This window comes from Phalacrocorax carbo, chromosome 10 (genome assembly GCF_963921805.1).
Source record: "Phalacrocorax carbo chromosome 10, bPhaCar2.1, whole genome shotgun sequence".
Lineage (NCBI taxonomy): Eukaryota > Metazoa > Chordata > Aves > Suliformes > Phalacrocoracidae > Phalacrocorax > Phalacrocorax carbo.
The window spans coordinates 22,094,999-22,112,839 of NC_087522.1; the positions used below are offsets into that span (position 1 = coordinate 22,094,999).

Here is a 17,841-nt window from a genome sequence, read left to right on the forward strand (position 1 = left end):
CAAGAAGTTAATATCTCTCAGTGTTACCCTCTCCCTCATAAAAGCATCTCATGAGCTGAAGCACCTTTTCCTCACACTCCAGGAGATAAGCCACCACCACCTCACCCACACAGGTAGCCAGGCCCCACCGGCCGCTCCCCGCGAAACGGATGAAGCAAGAAAAGGGCACCTGCTGCCGGCGGGAGACCGGGCCATTGCCGGCCATTAGCCTCTCACCGCGATAGCCCTTCGCGCCTCCCGCCGCACTGCTGCTTTAAGCGGTGACCCGCCGCCTCTCCTTAAGGCCTGTGCGCATGCGCGGGGCGCGGCCGCGGGGAGGGGGCGCGGCCGCCTGTCAGTGAGGTAGCGGGGCGATCGCGGCTCGCTTCAGGGTGAGCGGGGCGCGGCGGGCAGCGGCGGCGGCGCCTCGGGGGTGTCAGGGGAGGGACCGTTGGGCACCCACCTTCCCCGCCGAGCCGGGCCGGGCCGAGCCGAGCCGAGCGAGCCCTGATGCCAGGTGTAAAACCGGGAGGGCCTGCGGGGCCTCTTTCCGTCTGCTGGGGGCGGGGGAGGGAGCTTGGCAGCACCCTCCGAGTCCTCCCTGACGGGGCCGGGCTCCCGCTCTCCTTCCCGGGAGCCGCTTCCGCAGGGATTAGCGCCTCGTCGGGGCAGAGTGGGCGAGGGCGCAGGTTTGAGGGATGGGAGAGGCTGTTGGGGTTGCCTCACCTCTAGAACAGGAGTGCGAATCTAGCTTTGCCGAGCTCCCGGGGCGGTGGAGGAGTCCCAGAGGAGAGGAGCCCTGCTGAGCACCCAGATCAGGCCTGCTGTGCCTCTGGTACAACTGACCGTTCTTCCTTGCTTCTGACCTCTCTTGGGTTCTCTCTCGTTCGTTATTCTGTCTGCAGCTTCTGAAATGGGTATTGAACCATCCACAAGACAGTGTCCAGCGGTTCTTCCAGCTTTGACAGCAGTGATTTTCTTCCTTGGTCTTGGGAAGGAAAGTTTTCCTTTCAAAGTTTTCCTACCTGGGAAAGTGGATAATTGTCACGCTCTCTGGGATTGCTGTTGTGTGGGAGCCTGCGTACTGCATCGCAGGCTTCTCAGAAAAACCTCCTGCCTTTCTGGGAGCAATCTGCATTCCTGTGTTAATTCCTGAATTGAAATTCTGCTAAGAAAAAACAGACCTCGTTTGTTAATATTTTTAAACAATTTTCAATAACTCCAATACAATGCAACTATTTATTAAAGAAAATTGAATAAAAGCCCAGGAGGTGGTACCCGAGAGCTTTCAGCTTTTTTGACACCAGATTTGAAAAAGCAAAGTTTATGCAATCCTGTTATGTGTAAATATGACTGTGTATACTTACTGGGACTTTCACTCTGTATGTCAGTCAAATTTGGTAAAAAGCTCAAAGATATTAGGTTTCTTGGAATCCATATTAAAAATGGATGGATCAAGATCTTACTACTATTGGCATTCTTATTTTTGCACCTGTTTATTGAGGGAAAGATTGCAGCCTGCCCTTGACCCCTGTAGTGTATCAGAGAATCCACATGGAGAAAATGCTATGGGAGGAACTTCAGTTGCACCAGAGAATTCAATGATGAAATGTTGGGAAATCAGTCTCTTTTCCCAGGTAACAAGTGACAGGACAAGAGGAAACAGTCTCAAGTTGTGCCAGGCAAGGTTTAGATTGGATATTAGGAAAAACTTCTTCACTAAAAGTGTTGTCAAGCACTGGAACAGGCTGCCCAGGGAAGTTGTTGAGTCACCATCCCTGGAGGTGTTTGAAAGACTTAGGGACATGGTTTATGGTGGATTTGGCAGTGTTGGGTTTATAATTGGACTTGATGATCTTAAGGGTCTTTTCCAACCTAAATGATTCTATGAAATCTGGATTTGTTTGTTCAGTTCATAAAAGTACTTATCTTTTTGTAGCATGCAATTTTCTCCATTAATGTCAGTCAGTATTGATTCTACTTTTTGAAAACTTGAGTTTGCAATTAATGAACATTCTTCAAATGTAGAGCTCCTTTGGGGTGTAATGGTGCCTAATCCACTACATTCGCTTTTCCATTTCCGTTCTTCTCAGTTTGCCAGTTACAGTTAGCATTTTTTGCTTTTTGCCCTGCCATTCCCATCTCAGTTTCCTTGGTTCTGTCTTATTAATCATTTCTACTTTCTCCAGTTCTCTCTCCCCATTCTATTTCTCTCTTCCCTGCTTTATTGGCCTTCAAGTTGCTATTCTTGCCATGTTTCTCTGTTCTCACAGATCCCTTGTGCCCGCCCTTCTTGTCTTTCCTTCCTGCATATTCCTCATTCAGAGTCATTCTTCCTTGAAATTTCTTTTGCTGAGGATCCTTGTTCCAGCCATTTTGACACCACAGTTTCAGAACACTTCCAGTCTTACTTGTAATCCATTTACATTGACTGCCTTCATTCTCCAGGCTGCCCAGGCCAGTTGAAGGAGGGATAAAATACCTGCTCTTCCTTTTTTTACTAGACTGAACCTGGCACGGGCTCTAACAACTTGGAAGCAGGTGAATTGTTTTGGCAAAAGCGTATGCAACTGAAAACAGTTATCGGCAATCGCAGAAACTGGAAGTTCTAGGAACCAAGCCCAGGACAAACAAACTGGGCATTTTAGTGCTGAGGAACTTATTTAACATTTTTAAAAGGTGTTGTCATGAATCTCTGCAAAAATGGGAAAAGAAAGGCAAGGGGAGAAGGGGTTAAGAATAAAACTAGTCTAAAACATATCTGAGACTCCCCGGATGGGACCATTGTCATGCTGCTTAATGCTCCTGTTGTACCCATAGGGTGAGTCAGGTGATCTTGGCGTAGAATGGTGATGTTAAAACTTGCAATTAATTTTAATCCATTTGATTTAAAAAGTAAAATCAACTCAGATTATTTTTGTTTTGAAAAGCTAAAATGGCAGTGCATGTTGCTTCCTGTTGGTCTCTTAAAAAACTAAAGAATGAAGTGTCATTCACATTGGTATTACACATATATTGAAAAGTATTATGTGTACGATATAAATCCACTTTATTTCGCTTTAAAAAAATCTGTTCTCTTTCTCCAAAAGCTTTCTTCAGTTTCTGGTGCTAAAGGGTGATACCTCTACTTACATTCTTTACTCACTTTCATAATACTTATAATGTGAGGAAAGTTTGGTTGTTTCTTATTATGTTACGATATTAGTGTGAAGATCTGCTTGTGTAATGGCATTACTGACTTCCACCATAGAGTAAGTGCAGTCATATTCAGAAGTAAATGTCCATCTCCAGTGCTGTATTTGACTGTGACAGCTGTCATGGAATGAGCGACAGTTCAGTTGCCAGCCTTGCTTTCTGTCCTCCTACTCACAGTGTCTGGAAGATCTTCAGACTGAATTCGTAGACAAGATTCTCAGCCAAAAGCTGTGAAAGTGACCTGGGAAATCACTAGCATTTTTGTTTCTCAGCATGTCAGGCATTCAAAGAAGTAATCTAAACTTACATTGTATACTTCTCCACTCTCATCTTTCTATGCTACTCTGTATTGCTTTTCCTTTCAATATGTTATCATCTTTGGCTTTTTTTTTTTTTTAACTGTATTTTTTCTCCATAATGTAATAGAAAGCAGATATTTCAAGTCTGTGTTAGGCACAATAAAAATGGTTTTCATAATCTCTTCAGATTGGGGGTTTTTGTTTGCATAATACAGGTATTTAGTGTCAAGATAAAAATTGAGTCAGCTGTTTTGGCAGTGGGCCTTTCTGTAAGGCATGAGCTGTGCAGCAGTTCTGCCTACTCTATGTTTTATAAACAGTGGATCAAACCCTTGACACCATGGATATATTTGAACTGAATATGAAGAGTATATAGAGAAATTATTTGCCCAGATTTCATGTGAGCTGTCAGGTCACTGTTGGTTTATATTCACTTCATTCTTAACTCATTGCTTCTGCACAGAGCAGCTTCATTAGTGGCTGTAAACTCAAGCCGAGCTCTGTATGTGCACAAATTGTGTACTAGGGTATAGGTGCCCTTTTAAATTGTACTGGGCTTATCTGACAGTTTATAAAATACTCATAGAATTAGCACAAATTCTCAGATGCTAAGACAGTTGCTCTGGGGATAACAATTGCACCAGTTGAATGTAATTTTGTTGTGCAAATGTTATCAGCCAAGCTAGTGTAAAAGGATTCACCTTCTTCCTGAAGGTATTCAACAATTCAAAATTCAAAGATTTACACTCAAGTGCACTTAGGAATGTCATGGAATATAAAGTTAAAAAGTTTTCATGCATTATAAAGACAGAAGATGCCATTATGAGTATAGACCTGCCCACTTCAAAGTTTTGAAGAAGAATTTGGAATTTTGTTCTGAAAAATATTTTATAAAAGAAGTACAAAGTGCCGTGCCCAAGATCACACAGGAAGGCTATAGCAGAGTACAATGCTGAGCCCAAGATCTGCCAAAACTTACCTTGGGCCATCCTTCCTTGTTAGAGTTTTACATGAGTATACTTATTCCAGAGATTGTATCAGCTATGTGGGTATAAAAACAAATTTTTGTTTTTCTCTTCAACTGTAAACTCCTGTATTTTCAATGCTCATTTTTTTGTTTTTAAACAGTACCTAGTAACTTCATCGAAGTGTAGGGTTTTCCCTTTTGTTGTAGCCTGATGTTCTATATTGTTCTGTCCCAAGAACTGTGCAGGTCACTTATTTTTCACTGATGTGACGCTGTAAAGACACATCTGAGACCCATTTCTTGTAGTTTTTCTTACAGCACCCTTAGGTGGTGAAATACTGAAAAGAAACTAACTCTTGAATAATTTTTACCTAATACGTAGCTTTTCAAGTGCAAACACCATCAAATGTTTAACCTTTGACTGGTTTATGAACAAGATATTTTTGGTTTGAGTCAGTTGCGGCTTTTAGAGGAGAGGGAAGGGCCAGGGGTATGCCCATTTTCTCCTGGTAACTTTTTTTGGTGGTTGTTGTTATATTTTTCAGCACTCCAAGCTGTAGTTCTTGATGGTCTGGGAGTGCTGTAATATTAGCATTATAACAGTATGAACAGAAAGTTCTGTGTTTTGAAATGTTCAAAGAATAAAAATGTTGGATGAGTGGTGATGATGTACAACTCTTTCTAGGCTCATCTGTTTAGCTTCACTCCAAGTTACCGTTCTTGTCAGCAAAATACAGATTATGACAAAGGCATCAGCTATCAGGTTTCGTTCCTTAATGTCCTTGGTTCTTGTAGAGGTTGGTTTTTGTGGCACTGAGAATAGTAGTGAGAACATTTTTTTATTTTGTATTATCTCTGAAAACAAATGAAAAAATTATTTTTCTCCTCTTATCAGGTTTTTTCCCTGTTAATCACTTCAACATCTCACGGTTGCAAGAACAGAAATTTACAGTCCTCTCTTAAATTGTTGAAAATGAAGAAGTAGTTTTTCAGTAAAACAGATCAAATGGTGATCTGATTCTTTCTCATCTCTGGGCCAGACCATTTCTTAGGAGAAATTGCACTGCTAATAGAAAGATTTGCTGTTTCATCTTACACAAGAATCTCTTTTTATCATGTATCTGCATACTGCTATTTCTGGCATATGTGCATGCCTTTTATTGAGTTGCACCTGACAATGCTTGCAAAACTGCCTCAGTGTCTTTTAGGTGGGAACAGTGTTCTCAGTCAGCACAGGAAAGCAAACCAAACACGTTGCCTACAGCCTGGTAGAGGGTGGTCATGATCCTCCAAAGAGCATGGTACATTATAATTTTCAGTCTTTCCAAAAGGTGCTACTGTGACATTGTATAAAGTCATGGCTTTAACAAGGTAAACAGGGAAAGTCTTTACTCACACATTTGTTTATTTTACATTTGAAGTTGTTGTATATGATTCTTGAGCATGGATGCTGAAGTTGGTGAGGTCCATATTTCATCCCCAGTTCCCAAATTACTAAGTACTTTGCCCCATATTCTTCTTAAAGAAAAATTATGTTTCAGTCCTTCAAACAATGTTTTCCTTTGTAGGAATCGAGTGCGAAATTGCTGCAAAAGCAGGGATGATTATACAGAGAGTAGTGCTGAATTCACGCCCTGGTATGTATTTCTCTTCAATAAAGGAACATTGTGCGTGTTATGGTTGCCCAATGCTCCAAAACGGTGAGGGTAGAAACAGACACTAACTTAAGATGTTGACGTTTATATATCTTAATATTGCATGCAGCAATAAAGTTTATTGTGAAGTGTACTTATTTAGTCTGTATATACAGATTTTTAAACTCTTGGGTGAGAAAAAAAGGATTAATGTGTAATATATGAGAAAACCCTAAGTGTTGGGACTCAAAATGAAGAAAGATTAGCAAGCATTGCTGTTCAGGTCTGACATTTGTTCTCTTTGCACTTTAAGAGGCGACTAAAAGAATTTTATTACTGTCCATTTCTGTTTCCTTTTAGTAAATATTGAACCTTTTCTTCCTCCCATGTTTCAAAGTGTTTGTTTTTTAAAATTTACTCTTTTGAGGATGTGTTTATTTACTTGCTTACCCATTTGCCTTATTATGGATTTCAGCAAAATTTTTTGAAGAGAGAGTTTATAAATTGTCTGTTGTAGAAGACACACATGTATGCATTACATTTTTTTGTGGTATTGTATACTGCTCAATGCCAAAATAGTTCTAAGAGGTAAGAACTATCATGTGACCTGCAAATAAGTCTTTTCTAATGCAAATCAAATGTTACAGCAGTAGCCTGCTGTAGCTGCCTGGTCACTGTGACATAAAAAATACATGGGTGTCTGCCTCTCTCCTTTTGGTGCCAGTGGTTCCAGTTGTCAGTCTGAAACTTCTGCTGCATGTGGTACCAATCTGAAGGTGAAGCTTCCAGTTCTGGGGCTCTTGACATATAGGTGTTTCTGGGAAGCTTTAATTTAAGGAGGTCTGTCTGTAGCTGGGAAGGGATGCTCTTGCAGCTACATGCGCAGTGACAGCAGCTTGTGTTCCCCCAATCTCACTTGAGTTGAAAGAGACTGAGAGTTTAAAACTTACCTGGTTAAAATTTATGGTCATTTGCTGCTAGCAAAATAGCACACAATGGTTTTGTTATGTGAGAGAAGTCCCAATGCATATCTTTGTTTTGAAAGTTAGGTGCTTTTCAGCACATAGGGTGTGTAGAACCGTTTTTTGAGAATGGGAACAGCCCCTTCTTTTAATTTGCCATAATCATTTGTAAATATTATGTGTAGCGAGCGGCATGGAAACTGTCAGTCAGTGCAAGTGCCTGATACTGGCCCAGGTAAGCATGAACAGGATCAGGTCTTTAGCTTGTGTGGTATCAGTGCACCATTTAAATTGTAGCCTGTGATACAAAATCTGAAAGTTGGTTGGTAGTTTTATACCTCAATAAAGATACAGGCTAACTTATTTTAGAGAGGACTACCTTTAAAAAAGGCCTTCCCATATTGATTAAGGGAAGCTCTATATTGATTCATTAATTTGTTTGATTTTGAAATAATTCTAGGTAAGAATGGAGTGCCAGTGGCTGAAAACTTCCGACTGGAACAAACTACAATAGCAGATACGATCCAAGCAGGACAAGTGCGTGTTAGAACCCTTTATCTCTCTGTGGACCCTTACATGGTAGGTGATGGACTGAGAGCTAAGCCAGAATTTGTTTTTTAAATGTCTTAATTTCTGTATCTTTCATGATGTTTGACACCAAAGTTACCAATTACAGGATTGGTATGTCTAGCATATGCATGTCTAGTATAACTTAGTGATTTTATTTGTTCTGATGGAATTACATTGGGAAGGAATTTGGCATTAATGTGCCTGTTATACATATATATAGGAATATGACTTTATAGGACCAGGAAGAGACTGTAAGCCCTGGTATACCATTACAGAATTGTTTGTATCAGCTTTTTCTGAACTTCTTAAACATTTTTAAGCTTCTTTTTTTTTTTGCCATGGAAGGAAGTATTTTTCAATTGAGGGGAATGTGGGTAGAGGAGGAAAAATATTTCATGATGAAGCAAGAGAGGGACATGATCAGGCCAAAAATTTCTAGACAAAACACATAAGTGATTCAAATTAAATGTTATTTAGCTATTGTCAGTTTTGTTTACAAATGGAAATCAGATTTTCTCCTTAAGTGGATGATGGCAGGACAAAAATGCATCAATACTTTGTAAACATTGGAAACAGAGAGGATTAGTGAATGAAGCCATAACCAGCATTTGCACCTAATTCTGCAAAACTGTAGAAATCGTGTGGTCGGGAGAGCTGTGGGTTGAAATAGAAGTGAAGATAGGAGGAGAACCAGACCGACCCAGTCTGCTAGTATGTAAAAGTTAGCTATAAAGAGAATTCTGATAGTTTTTTCCCTACATAGATGGAGATAGGAGAAAAGAAGCAGTCTTAGTTTCAGGAAAGTAGGTTTAGCTCAGGAATTAAGGAAAAGTTCAAGAATCCTGAAGTATTAACTCAGACTACAAGGGGAGGTATAAAGGAAAGACTTCAGATTTCACAGATTTCAAGATGTTTCGTTAAATAGATCTCTGTCAAGGATGGTCTAAATATATTTGACTGTCCTCCAGTGCATAGGCACAGACTAAACGACTTGTGGGTGTTTTTTTCAGTCCTGTATTTCTATTATTCATCCAGTTAAGGAATGGCACTTATAGGATCTTCATCAGATCCAAGCCAGTCATCTTTGGCTGCACAGCTGACCTTGAGGCAGCATCTATAGAAGGTGTTGTTTTTGGTAATGCTGCTGGAGGAGGTCAGAATGGTCCTTTTGTACTGAGCAAACAAGAGGGGAAAGGGATTTAAGAAAAGATGGTAACTTTTTGGGGCTTACTGAGATTTTTGAGTAGTCCTTTGTGTTTGAAGTTTTAAATATCTCTCATCCCCAATTTGAAGTCATAAACAAACCATGTGTTCCATCAGAGCCTTTCATTAAAGCCTTGTCTTTCAAGCGCTGCCGAATGAACGAGGATACGGGCTCAGATTACCTCCTGCCCTGGCAGCTGTCTGAAGTTGCCGATGGTGGTGGCATTGGGGTTGTGGAGGAGAGCAAGCACGATAACCTTGCTAAAGGAGACTTTGTGACATCCTTCAGTTGGCCCTGGCAGACAGTGGCCATTCTAGATGGAAGCATGCTACAAAAGGTAATGTAAATACAAAGCCCAGATTGTCACTATTTTCTTTTCCTAAACCACCTTCTTTTTTTTTTAAATGGTGGCTAATGATACTATTTCTTAGTGAAAAACAAGCCAATGTTATTGAAGCAATCAGTTCTCAAAAGGCAGATCAACTTGCAGGTGGCAAAATCTGTATCAATTTCTCTCTTTTCTTAATAAAGAAAAATGTGAATGCCTTTTTTGGTCACAGACATGCCAGTATTGTTTCAGTTGGATTTTTAATAAACTTCCCTGAAGCTGCTTTGTTTAATTAATTCTGCTAATTATCCTAATTCTAGTTAGAACTCCAGATCCATGAGAATGTAGTCATAAGACTTAAAAATCTTTAGATATATTTAATTCAGTTTATTTCACTAACATGCCTTAGTGAAAACTTGTACTTGAGATTTTACACCCACAGAGGAAAGGGTATTCAACATTAAGTTGAATGTGGAGACATAACAGCGCATTAGATATATTGTGTTCATTATCCTCATGTAACACGGAAAATCACTCTAGTTTAAGAAGGTACAATTTCCAATAAGCTTCTTCCTTTAGGACCCTTTGCCACTGATCTGCAATTGCAATATTTGATAAAATGGTGCTATTTTATCCTTTATGGTAACATAAGGATAGATCACCATTGCTGGAAACTTCTTATCTCACAACTGCTTTTTGACACTTTCATAATTAAAGTTCTTGCAAGTGACTTTGTTTAAAAACTTTTTCTAAAACACTGGAAATCTAATCTTTGTTTCATTTTCTATAAACTTATTATTAAGGTAGACCTAGTTTATAGCTAACTTGTACCTGCCAGTTGTACCTTGCCTGGTAAATATCCTAAGTTAGTCTTCTATGTTCAGACAATCAAATAGCAAACAATACCTCACCTTAAAAAGAAATGAACACCACCACATATTTCTGTTTTGTAGCTTGTTCCACAGCTTGTAAATGGACGCCTTTCCTACTTTCTCGGTGCAGCTGGCATCACGGGACTGACGGCCCTCTTAGGTATAAAGGAGAAAGGGCACGTGACTGTGGGTGCAGGTCAGACGATGGTGGTGAGTGGAGCAGCTGGTGCCTGTGGCTCTTTGGCTGGCCAGGTAAGCAGGCTTAAGACAGATAAGCATACTCTGTTACCAAGTTTATTTTCTGAAGCATGCTGGTTAGTAAACATACAGATAAAACCATTGTAAATGTGAGCAGGTGTAACTCCATGGCAGAGGCTGGTTTCACAGATTTGGCTCATGTTCTCACTGATAAAGATTTTAGGTGTGAAACTTAAGTTTCATGAAACTGGGATAGGAGAAAACTGCCCCAGGTGATTACTTGTCATTAGCGTAAATAAAGCAGATGGTATAAATACATGTATTTACTATATATTTATATAGTAGTCTGCCATTTGAACACAGTCTTTGAGTTGATTGGCAACTTACTTTTTTTTTCTCTATTAGAAAATAGTAAAAAAAGTAGTAAACCCTTCTTCATGTTGTGTTCCATGACATCCTTTGTGTTTTGAGATTTACAGCCCTTTTATCCTCCTCAGCTTTGCAGAACATATGGTGTGTTTGTGTGTGTGTGTATGTGCATATCTACAAATTTATGTACACACATGCACATATATACACACACAAACACAATAGTGTTAAGCAAGCTTAAGACTCACTGATAAAGAGGAGCTATGAAGAAACAATGCATAAGCAAATCTATGAAGAATGTATTTAAATCAATTACCGTCCAATCTTTTTGGCCTTTTATTAGCTATGTTACACTACTTGGCAGGTGGTGGTTTTATACTATATTTGGCCCTCCAGTACTGCCAGTCATTGGTGACTCCACAGACTAAACCTCCTCCAGTCAGTGAGCTTTGAAAGATGGCAGATTTTGGTTTGGCCCCTTCTCTATGTGTGAGGAGGGAATGACAAGAGCAGTTGTGTCACATGAGATGGGAGCATGCACTGAACTTTGCTCCCTTGGGTTTAGTGGGATGGGGGATAACTATAACACCCCTTCAGGCCCCCTTCCTCCCACTGGTACCTTTATGCAGATGGATGATCTAACTTCTCTTTATTGTTTGGGGTTTGTTGTTTGTTTGTTTTAATCTGTGCTCCTGCAGATTGGCCGCCTGGAGGGCTGCTCTAGAGTGGTGGGGATTGCTGGCACAGATGAAAAGTGTTCCATTTTGGTCCAAGAAATGGGGTTTGATGCTGCTATCAATTACAAGAAGGGGAATGTGGCGGAGCAGCTACGTGAACTCTGCCCAGGTGGCGTGGATGTTTACTTTGACAATGTTGGTGGAGTCATCAGTGATACAGTCATAAGTCAGGTGATTATACCAGCTGTTGGGTTTATTCTTGTCATTCTCCAGTGCCTGTGTGCCCAGCTTTGAATTAATTCATACAGGAGACCAGCCTGCAATACAGCAGAGCAGGCTTTCCACTTCATTGATCTAATGCAGGTGTTGATCCTGGTCCTGAGGAGACATCAGATACTTGAAATCAGTGTCTGTCATTTCGACTAGCCTGGCAGTACAGTAATAGAAACACAGTTTCTGCTTCTCATCTTTTGCATCTTTGGCCAGGAGACTTGGTAATACTCTAGAAACCTTGTCTGTCAGCGTAGCAATCTTGTTTTTTGTCAGCTTTGGTTTTCTGTCTTCACAAAAGACCAGCTCTCCTGGGCCTCCATAAAGACTCTTGACCGGGCCTTTTCACTGTTAATGTGAAACTACTCTGTCTCATGGCAGGGAGCTTTGGTGGCAATGCTGTCTTTGGGAGCCCTAAATCACAGCTGTATCCAACAGCTGTATCCAACTTCTTGGTCCTATTACCCCTCTCCTCCTAACAAAAAGGGCACACAGTAAGATAACAATTTCTTATATTCTTTGTAATTTAAAAAATTACACATAGGCTGTATAGCATTTATTTTTCCACTGTTGCCCTGCATTTATCTATTTGAATGTTGTCATAGGTTGAATTGGGACTGCCTGCAATTCTCTCACTCTTTTTTAGGAAATGTGGCTCTAAATAAGGATACCCGTGTGAAAATTTTGCAATATAATCTATGGCAGCTCTGGAAAATGCAGTTCCGGAGACCAAGGAATGTAGTGGTTCTTGCTTTGTTTTGTCCCAAACAGATGAATCAGAACAGCCATATCATCCTGTGTGGACAGATTTCTCAGTATAACAAAGATGTGCCTTATCCTCCTCCGCTGCCTCCTGATATAGAAAAAATACAGAAAGAAAGGAATATCACAAGGTACTTTTCTCCTCCGGAACTTGTGACTGGGTTCCAGTGGATTGCACACATGATGTTGTGACTCTGATGTTTGGAAGGTAGTCTGTAGATCCGCAATAGGCACATGTAATCAGAACAGAACTTTGCCATACTAAAAAAGGAAACTATAATCGCAGTGTCAGTAAATCCTTTCTCTTACATTTATCTGTATCAGCATAAAATTGGGAAAGGATGTTGTTACATGTTAACATAGTTGTCCGTTGATATGCCCTGTTTGTGATTCCTTGATTTAGTCCTGGAGTCTCTGACAGATTCCTCAGTGCGAGGGAAGGTGTTGCCATGGTTCTGTTCTCAGATGTTTTGCAGAGTGCCTTCTCTCTAAGTGTAGAAGTTCAGGCAGAGAAAAAATCAAGTATTTTAAAAGTAAGGATGCAGCTGATGCAGTGATTGTACTGAAATTACATTTTTAGTATTTGCGGGTTTGTTAGATAATGGGCCTGCAGGTGTGACAGATACATGCAGGTAAAACATTGAGTTTTGTTATGACGCTGGGAATTGCTGAATCTCCTGTCAGGATTCAGGTGGAACTAAGGTAGGGATTAGGAGCAGTCTTAGGAGATTTTTCATTCATTGCATTGCAGAAAGTTGGGGAGACTTCTCATTTCTTTGCAAATGGATTGACCTCTTCTAACTAAAATTCTTTTGTCCCTGTTTCTGTGGTCTGTACTTTTAAAAAATGGTTAAAAATACTAAAATACACCATGCCTAATAGAAGGCAGTGGAGAATATAATTACTTGTAACAATGTACTGACTAAAATTTTTGATGATTGTTTCAGGTTCTCTTGATTGCTATAGGCGGCTGTGACAGCAGGATATGCAAAATTCTGGGGAGCCTGAAAGTTACTTTATACTTGCCATCTAGTTGCAGGTCCCTTAATTATTCTCCCTACAACAACAAAAAAAGTAAAAAAGATTAGCAATTCACTCACATTTTATGGACATTTGCTTGTTCTGGTGATACTTTGGGACATGGTTTAGGAGGCATGGTGGTGTCGGGTTGACAGTTGGACTTGGTGATCTGGAGGTCTTTTTCAATCCTAATTAGTCTATGATTTTTATTACTCTTCTCTCTGATACTGGAGCAGAATTACTTGTCTAAGACTTACGTTGCTGTCAAGCTGTCACTGCAGGGAGCTGTCTCAGGAAGGGAGCAAAGCTCTGAGCTGTGCTTACTGTAATTAGTACTCATAATCCTTCAGTTTCAATAATCTTGTTTCCTGAAAAGATTTGTAAAGATTTTGAAATAAGGTCACCAACATTTCTTAAATCAAGGCTCATTCTTTTCTTTCACAGGGAAAGATTCTTAGTGCTGAACTATATGAACAAACAAGAAGCTAGTGTGTTACAACTCTGTCAGTGGATCCAAGAGGGTAAACTGAAGGTAGGAACTTTTACATCTAATCTATGGGCTCTGATGCTACCTTCTCAGATCACGGTCTAACTACAAGAAGTCTTTCTTTGGCCTTGGCTCTCTTACCATGCCTCAGTATTGAACAGGTTTTCTTACGAATGTTTAAGTATACTGTTTTAGTAGACACCTGCTGAGGATGATGTGACTGTAGTATGACAGACCTTCCTAATTACATGCTGCTGGTGTCTGTATTTCTTCCAGTGTATAGTGCAAGTGCTTTTTTACTTAAGGGATCAGACCTTCAAAAATACTTACTTCCAAATTCCTGATTAGTGTCCTGAATGCTTTTGGGATCTTGTCTGAAATTTTGTTTCAAGCTTTATAATCACATTTTTTTTATTTTGGGATGGGTAGTTGCTTTATCTTCTATCCCTTCCCTGTGAGGTCTGTCTAAATTAGTTTTTGATTCTTCAGGTGATCACTAAATTCACCTGAGAAAATCCTGAGATGTGAAATTTTGGCAGGGGCAGGGATGTTCCAGTTCTGATTGAAGCAGTAAATTGCCTATAGGTTTATCAGAAAGTATTTGCTCCTCTCTTGATGAAAGAATCTGACCCAAAGAGAGCACTGTCCATACTAGCAGGAGAATCTTTTAGATTTTGGTTGTTTCTGTGGCAATTTCATGGCATGTTTCTAAGGAATGTTAATCTTGTTTAAAGAAAGCTAAAAGGACTCGTTTTCATTGACAGGTCAGAGAGACCATGGTAGAAGGCTTAGCAAACATTGGTGGTAAGATTTTTACACCATTTTCTAAGAATAATCATCTGATTAAATACAATGACAGTAGAGATTGACTGCCTCTTTTGTTTCATTTGCCAGTTCAGATTTTTGTATTTTAGGTAAAACATGATTTTTATGTTATAATAAATTTTTTTTTCACAAGGTATTAAAAAATTCTGTGAGATTATTTTACGTTAAAAAAACCTACTGAATATAAATTTTGACATTTAAAAAATTTTTGTTTTACTATTGGGCGGGGGATGAATTGTTAAACTGCTACCTTAGCAGCTGATGATAGTCACCCTGATCTTACAGATTTAAGGTGCTGCCCGTTTCTTAGAACTTGTGTGCAAGAAAATGGTATTTTGGAAACCTTGAACTTAGGCTTTAGAAAACCCAATCTCTAATAGTGCTTGTTATTGGATTTGCTAGCGAAAAATAAATTGAAAAGTACACACAAGAAAGGGGAAAACATTAGAGATTGCTAAACAAAGTAAAAAATTACTTCTTTTAAAGGAACAAAATGGCCTGTAGCCTGTTCAAAAAAATCTGTAACAAAGAAAATGTAAAAATGAAGGCAGCCTTGTGTCTGCAGTGAGACAAAGCTAGAGAGCCAGGTGAATCAAGATGTGCTGTGAGAACGCTTCCCTTTCAAGTAAAAGGGAAGAGTATAATTTAGTCCATTTAGTCTTTAGTCTCACAAGATAAGAAACTAGTAGAATTAAGCAATAGCCAAATCTTGTAGATTTAAATTCATTCTAGTTGTTGCTACTTACTGGTATCCATATGTATTTTGAAGGAATTTGATCAAATATAGCTATCATATTTCAGACTTTGTTTACTCAGATTTATTATTTTGCATGAGCTTCTGGCATTTATTGCACTACATAGAGTATTTATAAACCTTTTCCTTTCACACAGATTTTTGAAACCCACAGCATTTGTGGGCTCTCCAGTCACACACCTTGTCTTTCTGGTGGGTATTTGTATGGCATATCACAAAAGCAGCAAATCTAATCATTACCTTGTATAGGGCTAAACAGTTGCTTACAAATACATATTTTTTTTTTAATTATTACACAAAACTGACCTTAGCAGTTTATTACAGACTAGCTTTTTTTGTTTTTTCCTTCTTAATTTGAGGAGCTGTTTAATGCATTTCATCTACCTTTTTTTTCTTTTTTTGAAAGTCACCTGGCACATTTTCTTTGGCACTAATTTATTTTATTATTTCTCCTGAAGCTGCTTTCCAGTCCCTGATGAATGGAGGCAATATTGGAAAACAGATCGTCTCAGTTTCTAAGTAAAAGTTACTGCTTCAAGAAGCATAACTGGATTCTCCTTCTAACAGTGAGCAAGTTTTTACTTATACTAATTTCTGTTTTCTTAAATAAATCATTAAGTTATTCTGTATGTACTGAAAGCAGAGATTCTGGGATGCTAAGGCAGAACCTATGCTAATAAACTAAATAGACCTGGAAATGGGGATGCAGTCATTTATACCAGAAATGAGTAGAGAGAGCATCGCCATCACCCTGTAGGTTACCTAATGCACACCATACTTTGCATTCTGCATTCAACTTCTGCAAGGCAGCAGAATAGCCTTAATTCACTTTAACACGCTTAATCTTCCTGAATGAACATCCTCCTCTTTACAGTTTTCCTAAAGCAAATACCTAAATGCAAAAGAAAATGGCCCACTCCGTGTATGCGACCAACCATTACACTCCATACCCTGCAACAAAGCTGATCTTAACCTGAGGCTCTGTTGCTACTGCTCCTGAAAATTGTTATTGATGCAGGAGTATTTTTACAAATGAGAGCATTAGTATTGCTGTTGCTGCTGAGTTGCAATAGTATCTGTTCTACTTACTTAGGAACAGAAAGTCCACCGTTGAATTTGGTGGGGTTTTTTTGTGTGTGTCTGTCTAATTGTACATAAACATATATGGCACTTTTAGGGGCATGGTGTCACCATGGTGTTTTCATATTTTCTCGCACCCTTGAAGACTTAACCTCTTCCTACATACAAGTTTCAATGTCCTATAACTTGCATTTCCTTACATTTGGCTTCCTCCAATCTATCAATTTTGTTTCAAGTTTCAACCGCCTGTTTTGAGAAAAATGCCTTTTATTCTTAAAACTTGAGGACCCTTTTTCTGTTTTAATTCCAGCCGGCTTGGAAGGAAGTGTATCATAGGGTAGTATCCAAAGCAAGCTAATTCAGGAGCTGTATATTTCAAAAGAGACTTCAGCTATGAACCGTGGTGAGTTTGTGTTCTATGAATGTAAGAAAGCAATCATAACAATAAACACTACTGAAAAGGTGTTAAGAAGTTGTTTTCCTTTCATATGCTATAGGTGAAGGCTGCCAGTCTGACATATTTATGTTTCCAGAGTTGAATTTGCTTATCCAAAGTACAAATTTTGTGCTTTTGAATGGTGTTTGCTGATGAGCTACTCCAGAGTGAGCTCATCTCTGGCACTGAGAGTTGACACACCTTCCAGGAATGACAGTCTTCTAGGAGGTTTTTTTCACAAATGAAACAAAATACGATAAAATTATAAAATTCCCAGCACTATTACTTTTACAGCAATTGCCTAGTAATTCACACAAGTTGTAAGCCTGTTAAGAGCTGATGATGTGAGGGCTGATTCAGAGTGAGATCAAGCTGAGATATTGATTCTTTACTGTAATAAAGGCAGCTTGACTGCAGCAGCATCCATGTATGTAGGTAAGCTATCAAGGGCAATAAAGGTTCTATCGGTGTAAGTCAAATGGCATTAGGGAAGAAAGAAAAGATGGGGACAGTCAAAATTAAGTTTATCCCGGTACCCCCAATGTTTAGGATTCTCACAGAAGTATTTCTTGTGTAACCTGGCTCATGTTACCTTTTAAGAATGCATAAAAATCAAAGGGAGAAACTCCTTTAAACCAAGTGCCCACAGTTGTAAAAAATATCAATACATATTTTTTCCACCTTGTCCTAATTTCTTAATTATTGTAATAGTGTGACTCTTCAGCAGTCATATATTTTGCGCTGTAAGAGAGGTCTCATTTAACAAAGGGTGGCAAAAAACTGTAGAAGTCCAGCACGCTTTGGATGTAGTAGGTAGATAGTCACTGGCTGCAGAAGCACCAGCATTTGTCCCATGAAGCTTTACCTTACAAAGATGGTGATAGTTTACAAGTTCTCAAGCAAGGGTGAGTATGAATTCAGAGCAGGGGTTGTGTGACCACAGTAAGGTACTA

The 17,841-nt window shown here is 39.4% G+C and overlaps 1 protein-coding gene across 3 annotated transcripts; it reads left to right on the forward strand.

Annotated features, from left to right (window-relative positions):
* The first annotated feature begins 304 nt into the window (after positions 1 to 304).
* PTGR2 (prostaglandin reductase 2) lies at positions 305 to 16,916 on the forward strand. Of its 3 annotated transcripts, none has more exons than XM_064462420.1 (11): positions 305 to 371; positions 6,009 to 6,077; positions 7,497 to 7,615; positions 8,956 to 9,147; positions 10,092 to 10,262; positions 11,276 to 11,485; positions 12,296 to 12,417; positions 13,751 to 13,838; positions 14,558 to 14,597; positions 15,831 to 15,938; positions 16,763 to 16,916. In XM_064462420.1, the coding sequence occupies exons 2-10, from the start codon at positions 6,041 to 6,043 to the stop codon at positions 15,893 to 15,895; spliced, it is 1,044 nt and encodes a 347-aa protein (XP_064318490.1). In that variant the 5' UTR covers positions 305 to 371; positions 6,009 to 6,040; the 3' UTR covers positions 15,896 to 15,938; positions 16,763 to 16,916. The 3 variants fall into 3 exon arrangements, with proteins under 3 accessions (XP_064318490.1, XP_064318491.1, XP_064318489.1); XM_064462421.1 differs by having other exon boundaries at positions 322 to 342; XM_064462419.1 differs by lacking the exon at positions 305 to 371 and adding an exon at positions 435 to 496.
* Positions 16,917 to 17,841: the final 925 nt, after the last annotated feature.

Bases quoted from the DNA above. Each gene is read 5' to 3' on its own strand.
- PTGR2 (XM_064462419.1), top strand. The intron at 9,148-10,091 runs GTAATGTAAATA...TCTGTTTTGTAG, and splicing joins ATGGAAGCATGCTACAAAAG to CTTGTTCCACAGCTTGTAAA. The intron at 14,598-15,830 runs GTAAGATTTTTA...TTTCTCCTGAAG, and splicing joins AGGCTTAGCAAACATTGGTG to CTGCTTTCCAGTCCCTGATG.